The 21,955-nt window shown below is 37.5% G+C and overlaps 1 protein-coding gene across 3 annotated transcripts in view; it reads left to right on the forward strand.

Moving 5' to 3' along the window:
• The window catches only part of Lrch (Leucine-rich-repeats and calponin homology domain protein), a 384,944-nt gene extending 365,415 nt beyond the window's left edge, over window positions 1-19,529 (forward strand). For 2 of the 3 annotated variants that reach the window (XM_053794995.2, XM_053794998.2), the window contains one exon: window positions 15,760-19,529. In XM_053794995.2, coding sequence (XP_053650970.2) covers window positions 15,760-15,894 — 135 coding nt within the window. In that variant the 3' untranslated portion in view covers window positions 15,895-19,529. Of the gene's footprint in view, window positions 1-6,728; window positions 12,150-15,759 lie in introns of those variants that run through there. The other variant, XM_053794997.2, reaches the window with a different exon arrangement.
• Window positions 19,530-21,955: the final 2,426 nt, after the last annotated feature.

Consider the following 21,955-nt stretch of genomic DNA (forward strand, 5'->3'; position numbering starts at 1 on the left):
AATGAGATGATGGAATATGTAGCAACAAAATGCAAGGAGGCTGAGGAGAGGTTTGTACCCAAGGGTAACAGGAATAATGAAAAAGCCAAGATGAGCCCATGGTTTACCCAAAGGTGCAGGGAGGCAAAAACCAAGTGTGCTAGGGAATGGAAGAAATATAGAAGGCAAAGGACCCAGGAGAATAAGGAGAGCAGTCGTAGAGCCAGAAACGAGTATGCACAGATAAGGGAGGCCCAAAGACAATATGAAAATGACATAGCAGTGAAAGCCAAATCTGACCCGAAACTGTTGTACAGCCACATCAGGAGGAAAACAACAGTCAAGGACCAGGTAATCAGGCTAAGGAAGGAAGGAGGAGAGACAACAAGAAATGACCGTGAAGTATGTGAGGAACTCAACAAGAGATTCAAAGAAGTGTTCACAGAGGAGACAGAAGGGGCTCCAGAAAGACGGAGAGGTGGGGCACACCACCATGTGCTGGACACAGTGCACACAACCGAGGAAGAAGTGAAGAGGCTTCTGAGTGAGCTAGATACCTCAAAGGCAATGGGGCCAGATAACATCTCCCCATGGGTATTGAGAGAGGGAGCAGAGGCGCTATGTGTACCCCTAACAACAATATTCAATACATCTATCGAAACAGGGAGATTGCCTGAGGCATGGAAGGCAGCAAATGTAGTCCCAATCTTTAAAAAAGGAGACAGACATGAAGCATTAAACTACAGACCAGTGTCACTGACATGTATAGTATGCAAAATCATGGAGAAGATTATCAGGAGAAGAGTGGTGGAACACCTAGAAAGGAATGATCTCATCAACAGCAGCCAACATGGTTTCAGGGACGGGAAATCCTGTGTCACAAACCTACTGGAGTTCTATGACATGGTGACAGCAGTAAGACAAGAGAGAGAGGGGTGGGTGGATTGCATATTCTTGGACTGCAAGAAGGCGTTTGACACAGTTCCACACAAGAGATTGGTGCAAAAACTGGAGGACCAAGCAGGGATAACAGGGAAGGCACTACAATGGATCAGGGAATACTTGTCAGGAAGACAGCAGCGAGTCATGGTACGTGGCGAGGTGTCAGAGTGGGCACCTGTGACCAGCGGGGTCCCACAGGGGTCAGTCCTAGGACCAGTGTTGTTTCTGGTATTTGTGAACAACATGACGGAAGGAATAGACTCTGAGGTGTCCCTGTTTGCAGATGACGTGAAGTTGATGAGAAGAATTCACTCGATCGAAAACCAGGCAGAACTACAAAGGGATCTGGACAGGCTGTAGACCTGGTCCAGCAATTGGCTCCTGGAGTTCAATCCCACCAAGTGCAAGGTCATGAAGATTGGGGAAGGGCAAAGAAGACCGCAGATGGAGTACAGTCTAGGGGGCCAGAGACTACAAACCTCACTCGAGGAAAAAGATCTTGGGGTGAGTATAACACCAGGCACATCTCCTGAAGCGCACATCAACCAAATAACTGCTGCAGCATATGGGCGCCTAGCAAACCTCAGAACAGCATTCCGACATCTTAATAAGGAATCGTTCAGGACCCTGTACACCGTGTACGTTAGGCCCATATTGGAGTATGCGGCACCAGTTTGGAACCCACACCTAGCCAAGCACGTAAAAAAACTAGAGAAAGTGCAAAGGTTTGCAACAAGACTAGTCCCAGAGCTAAGAGGTATGTCCTACGAGGAGAGGTTAAGGGAAATCAACCTGACGACACTGGAGGACAGGAGAGATAGGGGGGACATGATAACGACATACAAAATACTGAGAGGAATTGACAAGGTGAACAAAGACAGGATGTTCCAGAGATTGGACACAGTAACAAGGGGACACAGTTGGAAGTTGAAGACACAGATGAATCACAGGGATGTTAGGAAGTATTTCTTCAGCCACAGAGTAGTCAGTAAGTGGAATAGTTTGGGAAGCGATGTAGTGGAGGCAGGATCCAACCATAGCTTTAAGCAGAGGTATGATAAAGCTCACGGTTCAGGGAGAGTGACCTAGTAGCGATCAGTGAAGAGGCGGGGCCAGGAGCTCGGACTTGACCCCCGCAACCTCAACTAGGTGAGTACACACACACACACACACAAGTCACCTGGCTACCACATTTCATATTTATGTTAATTTATTCTATTGTGGGATGTATTTTTCATGTTTATATGTAATGTAGCATGTTTATTACTATATAATTATAAAAAAATATCCTAGATAGATTAATGAAAATGTCTATACAGTGGAACCCCAGTTTTCGAACTTAATCCGTTCCAGAAGGTCATTCTAAAACTGAAATGTGCAAAACTGAATCAATATTTTCCATAACAAATAATGTAAATAAAAATAATCCATTGCAAACACCCAAAAATATTCACAAAAAATTTATTTTTTAAAGAATGCATAGCCCTTGTAGTTTAGTGCTTCTTTTTTATTATAATAATAATTAAATAATTCGACACTAATATCAACTCTGTGGCTTATTTATCTATCAAAATTGATTTAATATGACATAATAAACAATATTAATAATATAGAAACCTGATATTCACTCTAGAATGAATAAAATATGTCATTACGTATGTGGTGTGGTGGTGGTGTTGGGTTTATAAGGGCCACTGAGAGCATAAACCCTATAGTAGTAGTGGTGGTGGTGTTCTCTGGCCCTATGTACCACAAACAACAATGGAGGAGTTATGTTTCGTGTCATCATTTTTCTATCGCTTAATTGCTTAACTTTCTTGCTACACTTTATCGCTGGCTGGCTCTATAGCCTTTATCGACTCCTGCTGCTTTAGTATTGTACATATTGTAGAATCACTGAAGAAGGCACATTTTCTCCTCTCTCTCAGCCCTTTATCACTGGCACCAGGAACTTTCTTTGGGCCCATGGTGGCTTATTTCGCAGTCACAATACTCACTCAACCAGTGACAGAGCCAGACTGAAGCAGCATTCCAGTGGGTGGACGTATCTGATACGTGTGATTTCCGGATCAAGATCCGATATCCAGAGCAAAATTTCACACAAGAAATGGTTCTAAAACCAAATTGTCCTATAACTGGAGCGTGTGAAAACCAGGGTTCCACTGCATTAATGTAATATGCAACATTTAATACGCCCAAGAGATAAAGTATTATTAATATGGTGTCAAGAGTAGAGAGACTTGGTGATTTTAATGTGTACCTGCATCCCAGCACAGTGTGTAAGCATATTTAGGTACAGGTACACATAAGTATAATTATCAGAGTACATATAAAATATGCAATAACTTTAAAACACTTGAAATTTTGGAAAGTTTCCATGCATAATAGAGAGATGTGCTCATGGAGAATGTAAACAAACCGGGTGGGGCGTGCTGTATTAGAAAAACCACTCGCCGTATAGCAAGTTTTGGTCACAATTTGAAATCACTGTATTAGTGGAATGCTGTATAACGAAATGCCATAAAGCAGGGCTCTACTGTACATGTATATTTATTTATTTTCAACACATCGGTCATATCTCACTTATATCATATCATATATATATATATATATGTCATATCACCCTCATTCACACTATCTCTGTCTTGTCAGTGGCACGCAGATACAGGAGTTTCAATGCCCCTCGAAACGGCAAATATCCTAAATCCCAATCTCAGACAGGTGATCCTATCAATGCAAAACAAGTCATGGGATTGTGGGGGGAGGGGTGTAAAGCTTCAACTCAAGATCTTTCGCTTCTCTGTGTGTCATCAGGAGCTATACAGTGTTGCAGGAGTGGATAGATTGAGGAAACGTTTTCTTAGAGGAAAAGTAGTGTGTTGGCACTGCCTGTTCTGCCTCAACATGCTACTTTTCCTCTGAGAAAACTTTCCCTCAGTCTATCTGTTGCTACTCTTGCAACACTGCATAGCTCCTGATTATACATGGAGATATGTGAAAGATCTTGAGCTAAAAATTTCCATCCCCCTCCCAGTGGCTTGTCTTACATGCATACGCGCGTGCGTGCATATGTACATATGCATATACTGTATTCATGCTTTCGTGATAAATCAGATCCATGTTACATGCGTAGCAATATTTTCAGTTTGTAAGGTGCTGCATCACCGTCCCACCTTATCAACACCTATCCTGAAGTTTTGCTTCCTAAATTACATAAGAACATAAGAAAGGAGGATCACTGAAGCAGGCCTGTTGGCCCATACTAGGCAGGTCCATTACAATCCATCCCACTAACAAAACATTTGCCCAACCTAATTTTCAATGCTACCCAAGAAATAAGCTCTGATAACTCGATCCACTCATTTGCAAGTCCTCTATCCACTCATTTTCAAGTCCAATTTTTTACTTCCAGTTATATCTATCAGATAATCATGAGATGCTAGTTCTTGAAGTTAGACATTATATTGAGTTTTACATTTCTAGCCAGTAGAGATCTAAGCCTTTACACAATAGCACAGAAACATAAACACATTGTATATACAACTCAAACTGCAAAGATAGATGGAGGTACACGAGGTAAACCTCTATCTGAATGAAAATTTAGGCATTTTCTAATATGCTATTATATTGCATGTATTAGGGTGCTGCAATATTAAATCATTTAAGTGATATGTAGATACAACCATTCAAGCCTGTACATTGTTACTGTACATATAATGCTTTACTATTAGCTTAGGTTTCAACTTTTGTGCATTGCAATGCCAGGCTTGTTAGTGATATATAATTTGTTTCTCAATATGTATATAGAGCTTTTGTGGCTGGGCATAATTGATAATTGTGTGTGTGTGTGTATATATTATATATATTCGCAAACACTAATCTATATATAATTATGATAATAATTATTTTTCCGAGAAGATATATTAGTGTTATAAAGATATGTTTGTTGTGCTTATTCTTTATATGGAAAAGTCTTCAATGATGAAAAGCATTTTGAGTAGATAAACTAGAGGCAATTTTACATGTGGGGAAAGTCTCTGCCTATCACATGCTGAACAATATTAGTATTTATTTACATGGGATCATACTCTATAGAATTTTTCTTTTACAGTAGGAAAATAATCAACACGATGCATTTCATAGGTGATGCATGTTACATAAAACTTTTTGTATATCTGATGATATTCTCTACTTTAGTTTCCTTACTCTTTTTTTTCCCCTCATTTCCAAAATTTTGATCTGTTTTTGTGCATATAAGCCTTGTAGTTTCTTTGACAGTTCTCTTGCAGTTGTTTCCCAAAGAAGACAGTACAGTGGACCCCCGCATAACGATTACCTCCAAATGCGACCAATTATGTAAGTGCGTTTGTACGTGTATGTTTGGGGGTCTGAAATGGACTAATCTACTTCACAATATTTCTTATGGGAACAAATTCGGTCAGTACTGGCACCTGAACATACTTCTGGAGTGAAAAAATATCGTTAACCGGGGGTCCACTGTACATGTATTGCCTTCTGTGGTGATAATGCACTTTTTATCACCAAGGATATATTACTGTCATTGTCCAAGCTCCACCCTCTCCCTGTTACCAGTTAGTGAAGTATCATTATCCCTGTACCATTCGTCTTCTGTTGGGCCCCACATGTCTCGGGAAATATAGATCTTTTTTCAAAGAGAACAGAAGTGACTGATGTTTTGTTTTCTGAGCTGGATAGAAGCAACATTAGCAAGCATGAGTACAGCCTGGACATGAAGACTGAGTAATTATGGGGATTTATGGACTCAAGAATTGTTATGTTACTGGCATCAGCTACACCTGTAATGGTATCCCAGCATCCTTTTTTTTTTTTTTTTATTTGAAATAGATACAACAGCAGTAGCATGCTGGTACCGTATTTTATGTGATAATAACACATTGTAATTGAAAGACCCCAGCATGTACTGCTGACCCCCATAGTGCTTTTCTGATTCAGACATAGTAGGCTTTGGAATATCTTATGACCTGGAAATATTAGGATTGGGTGATCGTTTATGTAAATTCCTGGCACAAATACATTTAATTCTCTTGGTGTTTAGGGCACTTCAGGGTCCCAGATAATAAATGGGCAGATGCTGAGATAAAACCTGCTTTAACTCAGTGACTTTCTCTACCAAGTATATGGTTATGTGATGAGAAAGTGGTGCTTCTGATGGGCACTACAAATGAGCAGCATACTGTACAGGGTTTAGGAAGAATTGGGTTTGTGCTGCTCCTCTTTCCTCAGAAATTATCACTATGAGAGGATTCTCTGCCATTTGAGAATAGGGCATACCCACCTCAACTGTGAACACCTGGTTCCAGGGAATCTTGCTCTCCTCTGTGCATCTTGCAATATGCCCTTGATTGTGACATACATTAACCCTTTCAGTGGCTGTCACATAGAGCTATGTCATTGAGGCCAGGGTCCCCCACATAGTTTTATTTCATGGGCTCAGCTCACTCAGATAAGCTGTAACCAGTAAATTTTGGTCTAGATATGAGAGAATGGGTCTATGCAATGAGTGTGCACTGTATAAAAAATTCTGCCTCATACAGTGCATGGTGGGAAAAGCAAATCTCTGACCTTGTGTTTGGCTAAAAAATAGTGAATTTGGGTGTGTTTTCTAGGAAGGTTTTTATGGTTTTATTGGCTGTTTCTTGGTATCATTTGATATAATGAAATATATACTACTGAAATAAAGATGATTTTGGTTGGTTTCAGGACCAGAAATATCTTGAAATTGGGCTCAAATTAGTAGTAATATTTGATTTTTGACAACTTTTCAGAGAATAGGTATGGCCAACCCCTACGCCCCCCCAAGTCTGTTTTATGGGGTTTTGCTGAGACTGATTCAATTATTGAGACACTTCAACCCATGACCAATCATTTCTGGTTATATTTTATTATTTGAAAAATAGGGTAAAGCATTGATTTTTTGTGTGTCGAATTGAAAATGGAGAGCAAGTGTAATATAGAAGAGGCCTGAGAACATGATTAATGAATAGAGGAAATGTTGCTTGGAATGCCTAGTGTTTATTTTGGACTTTTGTGATCATATTGAACAGTGGAATTAGCTTAATATTGGACTCAAAGTGGGCAAAATTTCTGATGTGTAAATTTCACCCAGACTGTTAACTTTGTGCCTGCATAATTTCGTAAGTTTTCAACTAAATTTTGTATTTTTTGGAGACATTACCTTCAGAAAAAGATTCTGTACCATTTCTGAAGTTTTTTTTTTGTTGTTGTTGAAAAATGCCAATACTGAGCACATTTCATTTTGAGTCTTGTGACAGTAAAGGGGTTAATAACATTGTATGACATATAATGTATTGACTTGTGTGTTAGATATCAGTTTAGAGGGAGTATGAAGGAAGTAACTGTGTTAGGATGTTTGTGTGTAGACTTACTGGTAAATGGGTCAGTGAAAGATATTAATTAACCATAGAATTGATAAGGATGGGGGGCAAAAAGTGGGTGGTGCATTGAGACATCTGTGGAGACAGAACTTTATTCATTCAGCCAAAAATGGAATGCACCCAGACTATAGTGTGGTACCAACACTCATTTGGGTGTGAAGCATGGGTTTTTAACATTGCAGCGAGGAGGAGGCTGGAGGCATTGGAGTTGTCATGTTTGAGGGCGGTGTGTAGTGTGAATATTATGCAGAGAATTTAGAGCTTGAAGATTAGGTGAGGTTACCAAAAGTATTATTTAGAGGGATGAAGTGGGTTCTTGAGGTGATTTGGACATAGAGAGTAGATGGAGCAAAATATGATGACTATGATGGGTGAAGAAAAGGATTGGTAGGGGTCGTCCCAGGAAAGGTTTAAGGGAAGAGGGTAAAGGAGGGTTTTGATTACTAGGGACTTGGATATCCAACAGCTTTTAAGAGTGCATTGGATAGGAGCAAGTGGGTTGTATGATTTGTGCTGTTGGAGTGTGAGCAAAGTAAAATTTGTGGAGGAGGGATTCGGGGAAACCATTTAGCTAGATTTGAGTCCTGGAGTTGGAAAGTACAGTACCTGTACTGTGAAGGAGGGATGGGGATGATGCACTTCAGTCATCTGAACTGTGATATCAGCATGTTTCTGGCAAGACAGTGATTGTGATTGAGGGACATTGAAAGAGTTTCCTTATTTTTTGGTCACCCTGCTTTGGATTTCTCTAAAATATTGTTTTTGATAGTAGTATGAGTTTCTCTTTTATATTCTATTGCTTCACATTTTGGAACTGGATGTCCCCCAAAAATTTCTTCTGTAAATGGCAAGATATGAACTCTTTTACTTTCTTGGAAATAATTGAAGATGATGGCTACAGACATCAATATAATTGAAAGTTACTTTGATTTCCATCATTAAATGAGTTTAATTTTGATATCATTCTGAATATTGCACATTTAAAATGAGTGCTTAAAATTTTTGGTTGTTTATATTCTTAGTTTTGACTTTCAAAAAGCATTCAGGGTGAAAACAGAAAAAAATAATTGCTCATTGTAAGAAGACAGCACATTAGGTAAGTGGGAAATAATTTTTAATTACCTTTTGTTATAGTAAGTGCATAATACACAGCAACTGAAGTGTAGCCAAGGTTAACAAGCAATCATGTGTTGGGCTATTCATCGAGGCTGGATGTCACCCAGCCTTGGGTTAATATGTACTATTTATTTAATCAAATGTTTTCTTTCATGCATTCCATTAATTTTTTAAGATATATTGTGTTATATTTCATATTTATTATTTAGATTTATATATTTTTTTTATGTTGTGGACCCCTTTGAAGGGTAAGTGAGCAAGGATTTTACAGTTGACTGGAGAAAAATAGTTGATAAAATTAGGAGTGCAGAATACCTTGTGGGTTTACCAGTGAGAGTACAGAGCACCTACATATTAAACACATTGTCACCTTTACATTTTATTACATTATTCAAGTTTGCAATATTTTCACAGTTGTTTTTGGCTAAAATTGTGTATATTAATTAATATGGAAAGTGAACTCTTGTCTTGGTAAGGTTTACTCCTCAATAATTCTGCATAATTTTAAAATATACATTTTATATGCATTATCAGCTTCAACTTGCTATATTTCCAGTTTGTATCTTACAATACATAACATATGACATAAAATTTAAATTTCTGTTTTGGTATTATTAAAAAATATATATGTATATATTTTGACAATAGGATTGCTTCCAGGCAAGCCTAAAATTTTTGGCTTAATCTCTTGGTTCCGTATATGAAACTAATAATTTTGCTTTTATTTGTTAATCATTGATATCCAAAATTATTTTGCAGGGGTAATATAATGTGTATGATTTTTATGTTCTGTATTTTTATTGCCACATAAGATGGCACTTGTGCAGCATTGTGGTCGTTAAGAAAAACTGGCTGCTTTGTTCTAGTTTATTTCAATACAAAGGCTTTGGTTGCTGGCTTATGTTGTGCATTATATGTTTATGACTTCAGTTCTGTTGCAATGTTCACATTGTAGAACTTGTCATTGCTTAACTGTTTTAAGTAATAAAGTGTGCCGCTATAAACTGTATGCTTAAGTAATTGTCATAAGTGTTATCAAGCACCAGTATATGATTTCAGTACTCTAACTTAAACCAAAGCCTTTGAAAACCACTATATGCTAATTAATATTCATTCTATGTAATTATTGGTGAAACTTGAGACATTTTTGATAGTAAGGGATGAGTGATGTATCTTAACTAGGGTAAAAATGCCTTAAAGCTATTTAGGATTGTTAAAAATATATTGAATATTATTTTTTACATTCATAAATGTTGTTTTAAGATATTTTTGACCCTAGTTGAGATGTTGAGGTCAGTCTTATTATTCTTGGCAGTGCTTTGTATGATCACCATGTTTAATTTCTGTGTGGTAGAAATTTTCCATAACGTATGCGAGAGAAGTTTACATGTTTGTATTATTATAAGAGTGTAACCACTACCTAATACATCTGCAATGTCTCAACTTTTAGTATATGCAGCTAAGAATATAAAATATATTCTGTGATATTTAAAAAATTTAGTTACATGAAGATGTGAACGTTTTTGTCAAGTTTTGACAACTTCTAGTCCCAAGATAAAAAAAAAAAATCCAAAAAGGTGCTTTAGAAATCAAGTCAAATATTGATTTGTCTGTCACACACACTATACAAGTTAGTTTTGAGTATTTCTTTTTATAGCACACTTCACATATACTTTAAGTTCTAGCTTCAAATATTACTAGATCATTTATGAATCTAAGTGTACTTAAATCAGATTCCATTGTCATTGTCCGTGGAAACTGAAAATTATTATTTTATATATTTTATCATCAAAATAGGATAATTTTTATTTATCTTGCATCATTGTAGAATTTCGTAAGTAAATTTGTTAAGCTTTTATCATTTAAAGGCAGTGAACTACATTACCATGAGCAGTGAATGGCATTAAAATTTGGCTCCCAAAAGACTAGTCATTATTGGCTCAATTAGTTTGTATATTGGTATTTTACAAAGTCTCACATGGCTTAACCAGTAAAGTTGTCTTTATATGATATAGCACCATGATATTCCTTTTATTTGGATTATGTGCATGGGTGTATCAAAATTTTAAAAATCATATTCAGTGCCTCTCTTATTCAGATGAAAAAAATATTAAGTAATTTTAGAAAAAATATCTTATTTTGAAAGAAAAATCTCCTTTTCCAGAATCTAAATTTTTGATTGGTAAATTTTTGGTTTAATCCTGGGGGGAAAAAAATTAAATTTCGGAGATTGCTTTACATCCAAAATTTCTGGCAGCATTCTCTCTCTTATTTAGAAAAACTGCTGGAATTTAACAAAACCTGAAATTAATATTCAAAATTATCAGTAATTCAGAATATTTTGAGTTTTAGAGCTTATTCTGAATTTAAAATTTAAATTTTATTTTGGAGAAGTCATAATATTGAATGTTGTTTCTTGAAGAACATTTAATTTGTATGACAAATTCACACATACACTAACATGGATGTAGCTTATAGAATGTTGCTAATTGGTTCAGGATAATTGAAAGCTACATCTTACACGCCTTAATTGTATATCAGATGGTTTGTCTGCAAAATATATCTGCAGTACCTTATTCTGTGTAATTATTTCCATAGAGAAGTGGTGGTGTCAAATTTCCTCTTTATGATGCAATTTGAGGAGGATTTACTTCCATATATTATCAGAGTTACATTTTGTCTTGAACCCAGTGATATTCTGATAGTTAGACTTGTATCTTTCTAACATTGTAAGATCTGCAGAGATAAAAAAAAAAATAAATTAACTAGCATCTTTTAAAGGATTTAAGAAGTTTTGTAACCAGCTGTGTTTAAAATCAATAATGGACTTTGTGACATAATAAAAAAATTTTATGTATTTTTTGTATAATTTAATTTGTACCATATATCAGATAATTATAATACACACAGAGTATGGTTGTGTGTGATTGCATGCATGTGCCCAACTATATGTATTTGTGTGGTCTTGGCTTCTAGCCCTGCCACTTAATTTGCCACTTTCTGTGTCATACCTATTCTTAAAATTATGTATGAAATCTGCTTCCACAATCTCTTCATTGAGGTCATTCTGTTTCCCGACCACCTTAAGACTGAAGTACTTCCTGACATCCCTGTGACTCATCTGCATCTTTAGCTTCCAGCTGTGTCCCTGAGTTCCTATTTCTCAAACAGCCTGTCCATTTCTGCCCTGTCAATTCCTCTTGAGTATCTTGTATGTTGTTATTATTTCTCATCTGGTCCTTCTGTCCTCCAGGGTTGTTAGATTAAATTCCTTTAGCCTTTCTTTGCGGCTCATACCCCTTAGTTCTGGAACTAGTCTCATTGTGTACTTCTGCACTTTCTCCAGTTTCTTACCCTGATTCCTTAGGTTTGGGTTCTGTACCGGTGCTGTGTACTCCAAGGTGGGCCTAATATATGTTTATATAGAGTACCTGGAATGACTGTGTTGAGATTCCTGTAGGCCATTCTCTGATTTGCCAGGGGAGCATTAACTGCAGAGGTTATTCATTTGATGTGAGCCCCTGGTGACATGGTAGGTCCTTCTCTCTGAATGAGGTCAGCAGCCTATGTCCCCTGAGTCTGTACTGTGAAAGGTCTTCTGTGTGTGTGTGTATATATATTTGTGGTGTTTGCTCATTTATCACAGAAGGTGGTAGATATGCTTAGTATTTTTTTTTTTTTTTTTTTTATTATCACACTGGCCGATTCCCACCAAGGCAGGGTGGCCCGAAAAAGAAAAACTTTCACCATCATTCACTCCATCACTGTCTTGCCAGAAGGGTGCTTTACACTACAGTTTTTAAACTGCAACATTAACACCCCTCCTTCAGAGTGCAGGCACTGTACTTCCCATCTCCAGGACTCAAGTCCGGCCTGCCGGTTTCCCTGAATCCCTTCATAAATGTTACTTTGCTCACACTCCAACAGCACGTCAAGTATTAAAAACCATTTGTCTCCATTCACTCCTATCAAACACGCTCACGCATGCCTGCTGGAAGTCCAAGCCTCTCGCACACAAAACCTCCTTTACCCCCTCCCTCCAACCCTTCCTAGGCCGACCCCTACCCCGCCTTCCTTCCACTACAGACTGATACACTCTTGAAGTTATTCTGTTTTGCTCCATTCTCTCTACATGCTTAGTGCAGGATGTATATAAGATTAGAGGTCACCAACTGCATGCAATCCTATAACAAATTTTATGTGACCCCTTTATGTGCCTGATCAACTGGGTTGTGATTTTCTCAATCTGTTTGCTGGGCCAAGAGCATTGAGCTGACTGTGGTGGTGTGCTCATGCTCTAGTTCACTGTCCCACCATTATTATTATGTCTTTAGTCAGGTTGAGATGACAGTAGTCAACCACAGTAACATCATGGAGGTAAATGTGGTTTACCTGGAGAGGGTTTCAGGGGTCAATGCCTCCACAGCTCAGTCTGAGACCAGGCCTCATGGTGGATCAGGATCTGATCAACCAGGCTGTTACTGCTGGCCGCATGTAAAGTGACGTATGAATCACAGCCTGGCTGGTGAGGTACTGACTTTAGGTGCCTGTCCAGTGCCTTCTAGACAGCCAGGGGTCTATTGGTATTCCCTCATATGTATGCTGGGAGACAGTTGAACAGCCATGGGCCCCAGACACTTATTGTGTTGTGTCTATGTGTATTCGTGGTGCCCCTGCTTTTCATTGGGGGAATGTTGCATCTCCTCCTGAATATTTTGCTTTCATAGGGAGTGATTTTCGTGTGCAAGTTTGGTACTAATCCCTCCAGGATTTTCCAAGTGTATATTATCATGTAATTCTCTTGCCTGCATTCCAGGGAATGCAAATCAAGTGCACTGTAGTTCCGTGCTGATTCTCTAATTCACTATACCATCACTTCTCTCCTCACTGTCATTGTTGTGGCTTTGGTGAGGTAGAGAGAGAGTTGGGTGTGGTCAGGAAAGGGCTTTTGTTTTATAATATTGACATGTTGAGAGCCCAGCTGCTGATGCCTTAATGTAACATAGCTGTGGTGGCTTTACAAATCCTTAAAAAAGTAGATGCTGTCTTCCACATTTTTGTTTTAATATTTTTTCTTTGGTTTGGCTTCATCAAATACATTTATCTTTACTATATGTTCTTTTAGTATTACAAGGTGCTATCAAAAAGTTGTTGTACTTGAAATTTTACATGCTTCCTGGGTGAAATATGGCAGCAGCATAGACCACACTGTGCAGTACACTCTGTAAAGTAGCATGGTTGGTTACTCTATTGAGGTTAGATGGGCATTTTTTGTTGTGTTGTCAGTGCATTATTGGGATTTTTTGTGTATTAGAATGGAATCTTTAAAAGAAAGAACAGCACACGTGTGTGTGAAATCGTTTCAAGTTGGGTACATTGGCTAGTGATACTCGCAAAATGATTCAGCAAGCATTTTAGCAACGAAGCAATGGGTCTTGCTTCAAAGCAGGATGAATATCAGTTGAGGATGATGAACACTGGTCTTCCATCAATGTCAAAAACAGATGCCAACACTGAAAAAGTGAGGGCGGTTATTTGTGAAGATCATCATCAAAGTATCCAGGACACTGCAAGTATTGTGGGAATTTCTTATGGGTCATATTAAAGCATTTTGACTGAAAATTTGAGTGTGAGGCAAATAGCTGTGAAATTTGTCTCCCACTTGCTGACTCAAGAACAGAGTGACCATTGTTTTCAGGCCACTAACAACATGTTGGTCCTCTCACACCTTCCCTACTTCAGCTCCCTGTGACTTTTTTCACTTCCCAAAAATGAAAATGGCACTCAAGGGGCAGCATTTTAAGCATGAAAGAAATTCAAGCTGTGCTGAATGCAGTTAGGAAAGAAGAGTTCTGGAAATGTTTTGAGAAGTGGCAGAGGCTCTGAGATCAGTGTATAGCCTCCTAAAGAGAGTACTTCCATGGAGACAACTTCAAGTAGGTGATTAGGTAAGCTGCTGCTTTTTTTTTTTTTCTTTTTCTTTTTTGGCAGTCTAGGAAAACTCTGATAGTTCCTCGTAGGCATGGCGAGTTCTTTTGATGCAACTGGGTAATGAAAACGTGTCTTTTTAATATTTCATTACACCCAAACAAAGGAAACACATTCACCATCATTCATTCAATAGCTGTCTTTCTAGAAGTATTTATATGTCACAATTCAAATAATCCTCTGAACTACAACATTCCCATCCCTCCTTCAGAGTGCAGGCACCGTACTTCCCACCTCCAGAAGTCCAGCTAACTGGTTTTCCTTATGCTTCTCATAAATGCTTTCTTGCTCACGTTACAACAGCACATTAGTCCATAAAAACTACTTGTCTCCATTCACTCCAAACTAACATGCTCACACAAGCTTGTTGGATGCTCAAGCCCCTTCCAGTCTAAACTTTCTCTGTACCACCTTCTTCCAACCCTTATTGGGATGATCCCTAACCTACCTAAGATTCATACACCCTCTTGGTCACTGATCTGCTCTATCCTCTTTAAATGCCTAAACCCACTTTTATTTTTATGATGATATGTGGTGAGAGAGAGAATGTGTGTATGGTGCTATTCTGGCTCTGAGACAGTTTAGAAAGGTTATTTTATTTTTTATTATCACATTGGCCGATTCCCACCAAGGCAGGGTGGCCCAAAAAAGAAAAACTTTCACCATCATTCACTCCATCACTGTCTTGCCAGAAGGGTGCTTTACACTACAGTTTTTAAACTGCAACATTAACACCCCTCCTTCAGAGTGCAGGCACTGTACTTCCCATCTCCAGGACTCAAGTCCGGCCTGCCGGTTTCCCTGAACCCCTTCATAAATGTTACTTTGCTCACACTCCAACAGCATGTCAAGTATTAAAAACCATTTGTCTCCATTCACTCCTATCAAACATGCTCTTAAAATTATTTAAAAGTATTGAAATAGGCAGATACAATACATGCTCAGCTTTCTTGTGCTACTAGCACAGAAGATTCATTTGATGCCATTTCAGAGGATATGTTAGGAGTCAAGGAGAAGTTTGGGTAATTATTGATCAAGTAGATAGTAATGTCGGTGTGGGCTGCTGGGATGTTTTCAGGATTAATTCCTACAGTAGGGTAAGCTTGACAGGTTTGTTTATAGTATCAGTAGTTGGGTGGGAGGGTTCCTTTGCTCAGGAGAAGATTATATGTTTGATTTTATTTTAATTTCTGATGCATTACATAATTTACTTGATACAGTTATTCTCAAACATGATTATGCTATTTTTTCCTAGTTGCAAAAAAAATATGATTGTGACATATTACATTATCCACAGGAATACACCTGCACTGCTCATGACATTCTGGAAGAGAGGGGGACAGTGCGCGTGGCCATCACAGTTGAGAGATTGCTTCAGTTTTATCAAGGGCGCCACACTCCCATGTCTCCACGTAACCAGACTCCAGTATGACATCTGTCATGATCTCTTCCCCATACTTCCAGTATTACCTTGTCTATCTAAAATTCTATCAGTTGCCTGAGATGGCTGTTCAATGCAGAGTAACTCAGTTTGTTACTGCTTTCCTGTGAGGAAAATAGCAGCATAATCCCAGTTCATTATAATACTGATGATTCCAGAATGTACATATTCTTTAATATATGTTCCTTTAGATGTTAGGACATTTAAAGGAAACTTTGGTTTTGTCAGTGGTAGGAGTCCATTTACCACTGAACAGTAATACTGTGCTTCCCCTGCTTACTTTCTTTCAAGCCAAAGGCAATACTGTATATTATCATCCTCAGCCAGTGAAATGTGCTGTTGTAAAGCATCATATATCATTACTTTTATTCTTTCATTGTTTTGTATTCACTCACCATGACCTATTTTGCTCACTTGTCTTCAATCATTCCTAAGTTTATTTTATACATAAAGATGTGTGCTTTTAAAGTGGTCATTTAGTCATGTTTTATATTTTTATTTTTACACAGCTCTTTCAGCATCATACTTTGTCTTTCTGCCTGCTAATTTTCAGATGAAAATTACCAATTGTATTTCAGAAGTTATGTAAGTAAGACTGTCCAGTGTGTCAATTATTTTATAAGATGGGTGTGAATGATACTAGGGACTTTGGAAAAGAAAAACTTTTCTGGACCATTTATAAGAACACTGATAAAATATGGAATGCTTCTTCTTCCAATTCTCTTTAAAGTTGAGAAAAAAAGCATTAGGTTACTTAAATGGCACGAATCTCAAGACATCATGTGTGATTTTATTTCTGCAAGAATTGGACAAGCTTGTTATATACTACGTATTTTTTTAGATGACTTATTTAGGAAAGCTAGATCAAGTACATTTTGACCCATCTTTGGGCTGCCTTAACTATAAATTAGAAATCTTACTGGGACTCAGTTTTAAGTGTTTTAGCTTATTTCATAACTTTCAGTAGTGTGTAATTATGCCACACTATATATTTTATATACAGATACATGTATTGCATCAATTTTATTATGAACAAAATGTACCTAAAGTTTTTGTATATGTATCAGCCTATTTGTATTGGCTGTATTTTATTTTAAGCATGTTGACCAAGGCTTCAGAGCTTTTTTTTCAGCCCCTTTACCTGTTCTCTCTCACTCTCACACATGATGTTGGTATTTCAGCTGGTCACTTGTGCAATATTTTTATACAATTTTAAGACAGTGGTACTTAACAGGCAAACCTGATTCCTTTAGAAATTTTTCTAAGGCAGAAAAGGTCAATGTGAGACAACTTCCCCTCACTCTACCTGTTGCAACTCTTGCAACATTGCATGCGCATACATATAAATTTTTTTTCACACATTGGTCGTTTCCCACCAAGATAGGGTGGGAGAAAAAAAAAATCACCATCATTCACTCCATCACTGTTTTGCCAGAGGTGTACTTACACTACAGTTATATAACTGCAATATCAACACCCCTTCCTTCAGAGTGCGGGCACTGTACTTCCCATCTTCAGGACTCAAGCCTGGCCTGCCAGTTTCCCTGAATACCTTCATAAATATTACCCTGCTCACACTCGAACAGCATGTCAAATGCTAAAAGCCATTTGTTCCTATCTAACACGCTCACACATGCTTGCTAAAAGTCTAAGCCCCTCGCACACAAAACCTCCTTTACCCCTTCCCTAGGCCGACCTCTACCCTGCCTTCCCTCCACTACAGATTTATACACTCTCGAAGTCATTCTAGTTTGTTTCATCCTTTCTACATGTCTGAACCACCTCAACAATCCCTCCTCAGCCCTCTGGATAATAGCTTTGGTAATCCCGCACCTTCTCCTAATTTCCAAACTACGAATTCTCTGCATTATATTCACACCACACATTGCCCCAGACACGACATCTCCACTGCCTCCAGCCTTCTCCTTGTTGCAACATTCACCATCCATATAAGAGTGTTGGTATAACTGTACTCTCATACATTTCCCTCTTTGCTTCCATGGACAAAGTTCTTTGTCTCCACAGACTACTCAGTGCACCACTCACCTTTTTTCCCCTTGTCAAGTCTATGATTTGCCTCATCTTTCATAGACCCATCTGCTGATGCATCCACTCCTAAATATCTGAATACATTCACCTCCTCCATACTCTCTCCCTCTAACCTGATATCCAGTCTTTCATTACCTAATTTTTTTGTTATCCTCATCACCTTACTTTTTCCTCTTTTCACTTTAAGCTTTCTTTTACATACCCTACCAAACTCATTCACAAACCTCTGCAACTTCTCTTCAGAATCTCCCAAGAGCACAGTGTCATCAGCAAAGAGCAACTGTGACAACTCCCACTTTCCAGCACCCAAGCATTCACTTCTCTTACAACCCCATCTATAAATATATTGAACAACCATGGTGACATAACACATCCTTGTCCAAGGCCTATTTTTACTGGGAAATAATCTCCCTCTCTCATACATACTCTAACCTGAGCCTCACTATCCATGTAAAAACTTTTCACTGCTTTCAATAACCTGTGTGTGTGTGTAGTGTTTCAATAACCTACCTGCTATTCCATACATTTGCAACATCTGCCACATTGCCCTCTATCCAGCCTTTTCCAAATCCATAAGTGCCACAAAAACCTCTTTACCCTTACCTAATTACTGTTCACACTATATTTTTTTTTTTAACAAACCAGCCGTATCCCACCAAGGCAGGGTGGCCCAAAAAGAAAAACAAAAGTTTCTCTCTTTAAATTTAGTAATCTATACAGGAGAAGGGGTTACTAGCGCCTTGCTTCCGGCATTTTAGTAGCCTCTTACAACACGCATGGCTTACGGAGGAAGAATTCTGTTCCACTTCCCCATGGAGATAAGAGGAAATCAATAAGAACTAGTAAGAAAATAAAAGAAAACCCAGAGGGGTGTGTATATATAAGCTTGTACATGTATGTGTAGTGTGACATTAGTGTAAATATGTAGAAGTAACAAGACGTACCTGAAATCCTGCATGTTTATGAGACAGAAAAAAAGATACCAGCAATCCTACCATCATGCAAAGAAATTACAGGCTTTTGTTTTACACTCATTTGGCAGGATGGTAGTACCTCCCTGGGCAGTTGCTGTCTACCAACCTACTACCCAGATATTTTTTTTTTTAACAAACCAGCCATATCCCACCAAGACAGGGTGGCCCAAAAAGAAGAACGAAAGTTTCTGTTTTTAAATTCAGTAATTTATACAGGAAATGGGGTTACTAGCCCCTTGCTCCCGGCATTTTAGTCGCCTCTTACAACACGCATGGCTTACAGAGGAAGAATTCTGTTCCACTTCTCCATGGAGGTATGAGGAAATAAAAAAGAACAAGAACTAGAAAGAAAATAGAAAACCCAGAGGGGTGTGTATATATATGCTTGTACATGTAGTGTAACCTAAGTGCAAGTAGAAGTAGCAAGACGTACCTGTAATCTTGCATATTTATGAGACACACCAGCAATCCTACCATCATGTAAAACAATTACAGGCTTTCGTCTTACACTCACTTGGCAGGACGGTAGTACCTCCCTGGGTGGTTGCTCTCTACCAACCTACTACCTGAATGTATGTATATATATAAAAAAAAAAAATTTCAACAAGTATATATATATATATATATATATATATATATATATATATATATATATATATATATATATATATATATATATATATATATATATATATATATATATATATATATATATATATATATATATATATATATATATATATATATATATATATATATATATATATATATATATATATATATATATATATATATATATATATATATATATATATATATATATATATATATATATATATATATATATATATTATATATATATATATATATATATATATATATATATATATATATATATATATATATATATATATATATATATATATATATATATATATATATATATATATATATATATATATATATATATATATATATATATATATATATATATATATATATATATATATATATATATATATATATATATATATATATATATATATATATATATATATATATATATATATATATAAAAAAAAAAAATTTCAACAAGTTGGCTGTCTCCCACCTAGGCAGGGTGACCCAAAATGAAAATACTTTCATCACTCAACACTTTCACCTCACTCATACATAATCTCTGTTTTTGCAGAGGTGCCCAGATACAACAGTTTAGAAGCATATATAAAGATACAATAAAAAAAAGTGACCTGAAATAATATAATAAACTCCATATAGAATATTCCTAGGTAGTAGGTTGCTGGACAGCAACTGCCCAGGGAGGTACTACTCTCCTGCCAAGTGAGTGTAAAATGAAAGCCTGTAATTGTTTTACATGATAGTAGGATTGCTGGTGTCCTTTTTTCTGTCTCATGAACATGCAAGATTTCAGGTATGTCTTGCTACTTCTACTTACACTTAGGTCACACTACACATACATGTACAAGCACAGTATCATCAGCAAAAAGTAACTGTGTCAACTCCCATTTTGTATTTGATTCCCCATAAATTAATCCCACCCCTCTTCCAAACACCCTAGCATTTACAACCCCATCTATAAATATATTAAACAACCATGGTGACATTACACATCCCTGTCTAAGGCCTACTTTTACTGGGGAGTAGTCTCCCTCTCTTTTACACACTCTAACCTGAGCCTCACTATCATAAAAACTCTTTACAGCATTTAATAACTTACTACCTATTTCATATACTTGCAACATCTGCCACATTGCTTCCCTATCCACTCTTTTACACAGTCTAACCTGAGCCTCACTATCATAAAAACTCTTTACAGCATTTAATAACTTACTACCTATTCCATATACTTGCAACATCTGCCACATTGCTTCCCTATCCACTCTGTCATATGCCTTTTCTAAATCCATAAATGCAATGAAAACTTCCCTACCTTTATCTAAATACTGTTCACATATATGCTTGAATGTAAACACTTGATCTACACACCCCGTACCCACTCTAAATCCTCCTTGCTCATCCGCAATCCTACTCTGTCTTACCTCTAATTCTTTCAATAATAACCCTACCATACATTTTTCCTGGTGTACTCAGTAAACTTATTGCCCTATGATGTTTACAATCTCTTTTGTCCCCTTTCCATTTATATAAAGGAACTAGACATGTTCTCTGCCAATCCCTAGGTACCTTCCCCTCTTCCATACATTTATTAAACAAAAATACCAACCACTCGAACACTATATCCCCGCTGCTTTTAACATTTGTCACGATCCCATCACTTCCTGCTGCTTTACCCTCTTTCATTCTACATAATGCCTCATGCACCTCCCCAACATTCACATCCTGCTCTTCACTCCTAAAAGATGTTATACCTCTCTGGCCAGTGTGAGAAATGACCGCCTCCCTTTCTTTGTCGACATTTAAAAGTTCCTCAAAATATTGCCGCCATCTACCCAATACCTCCAGCTCCCCTACTTTGTTTTTAACTGACAAATCCATTTGTTCAGTAGGCTTTCGTAGCTTGCTTATCTCACTCCAAAATTTTTTCTTATTTTCATAAAAATTTCTTGACAGAGCCTCTCCCACTCTATCATCTGCTCTCCTTGTGCACTCTCTTCACCTTTCTTTTACTCTCCATATACTCTGCTCTTCTTATAACACTTCTGCTTTGTGAAAACCTCTCATAAGCTACCTTTTACTTCATCATTCCACCAATCACTCTTCTTTCCCCCTGCACCCACCCTCCTATAGCCACAAACTTCTGCCCCACATTCTAATACTGCATTTTTAAAACTATTCCAACCCTCTTCAAACCCCCCCCCCCCCCCCCCCCCCCCCCCCCCCCACTACACATACTTGAATTAGCCCACCTTTCTGCCAATAGTTGCTTATATCTCACCTGAACTTCTTCCCTTAGTTTATACACTTTCACCTCTCTCTTACTTGTTGTTGCCATTTTCCTATGTACCTCTTACTCTAACTATAGCTACAACTACATAATGATCCAATAT

This window comes from Cherax quadricarinatus, chromosome 72, assembly GCF_038502225.1.
Source record: "Cherax quadricarinatus isolate ZL_2023a chromosome 72, ASM3850222v1, whole genome shotgun sequence".
Classification (NCBI taxonomy): Eukaryota; Metazoa; Arthropoda; class Malacostraca; order Decapoda; family Parastacidae; genus Cherax; species Cherax quadricarinatus.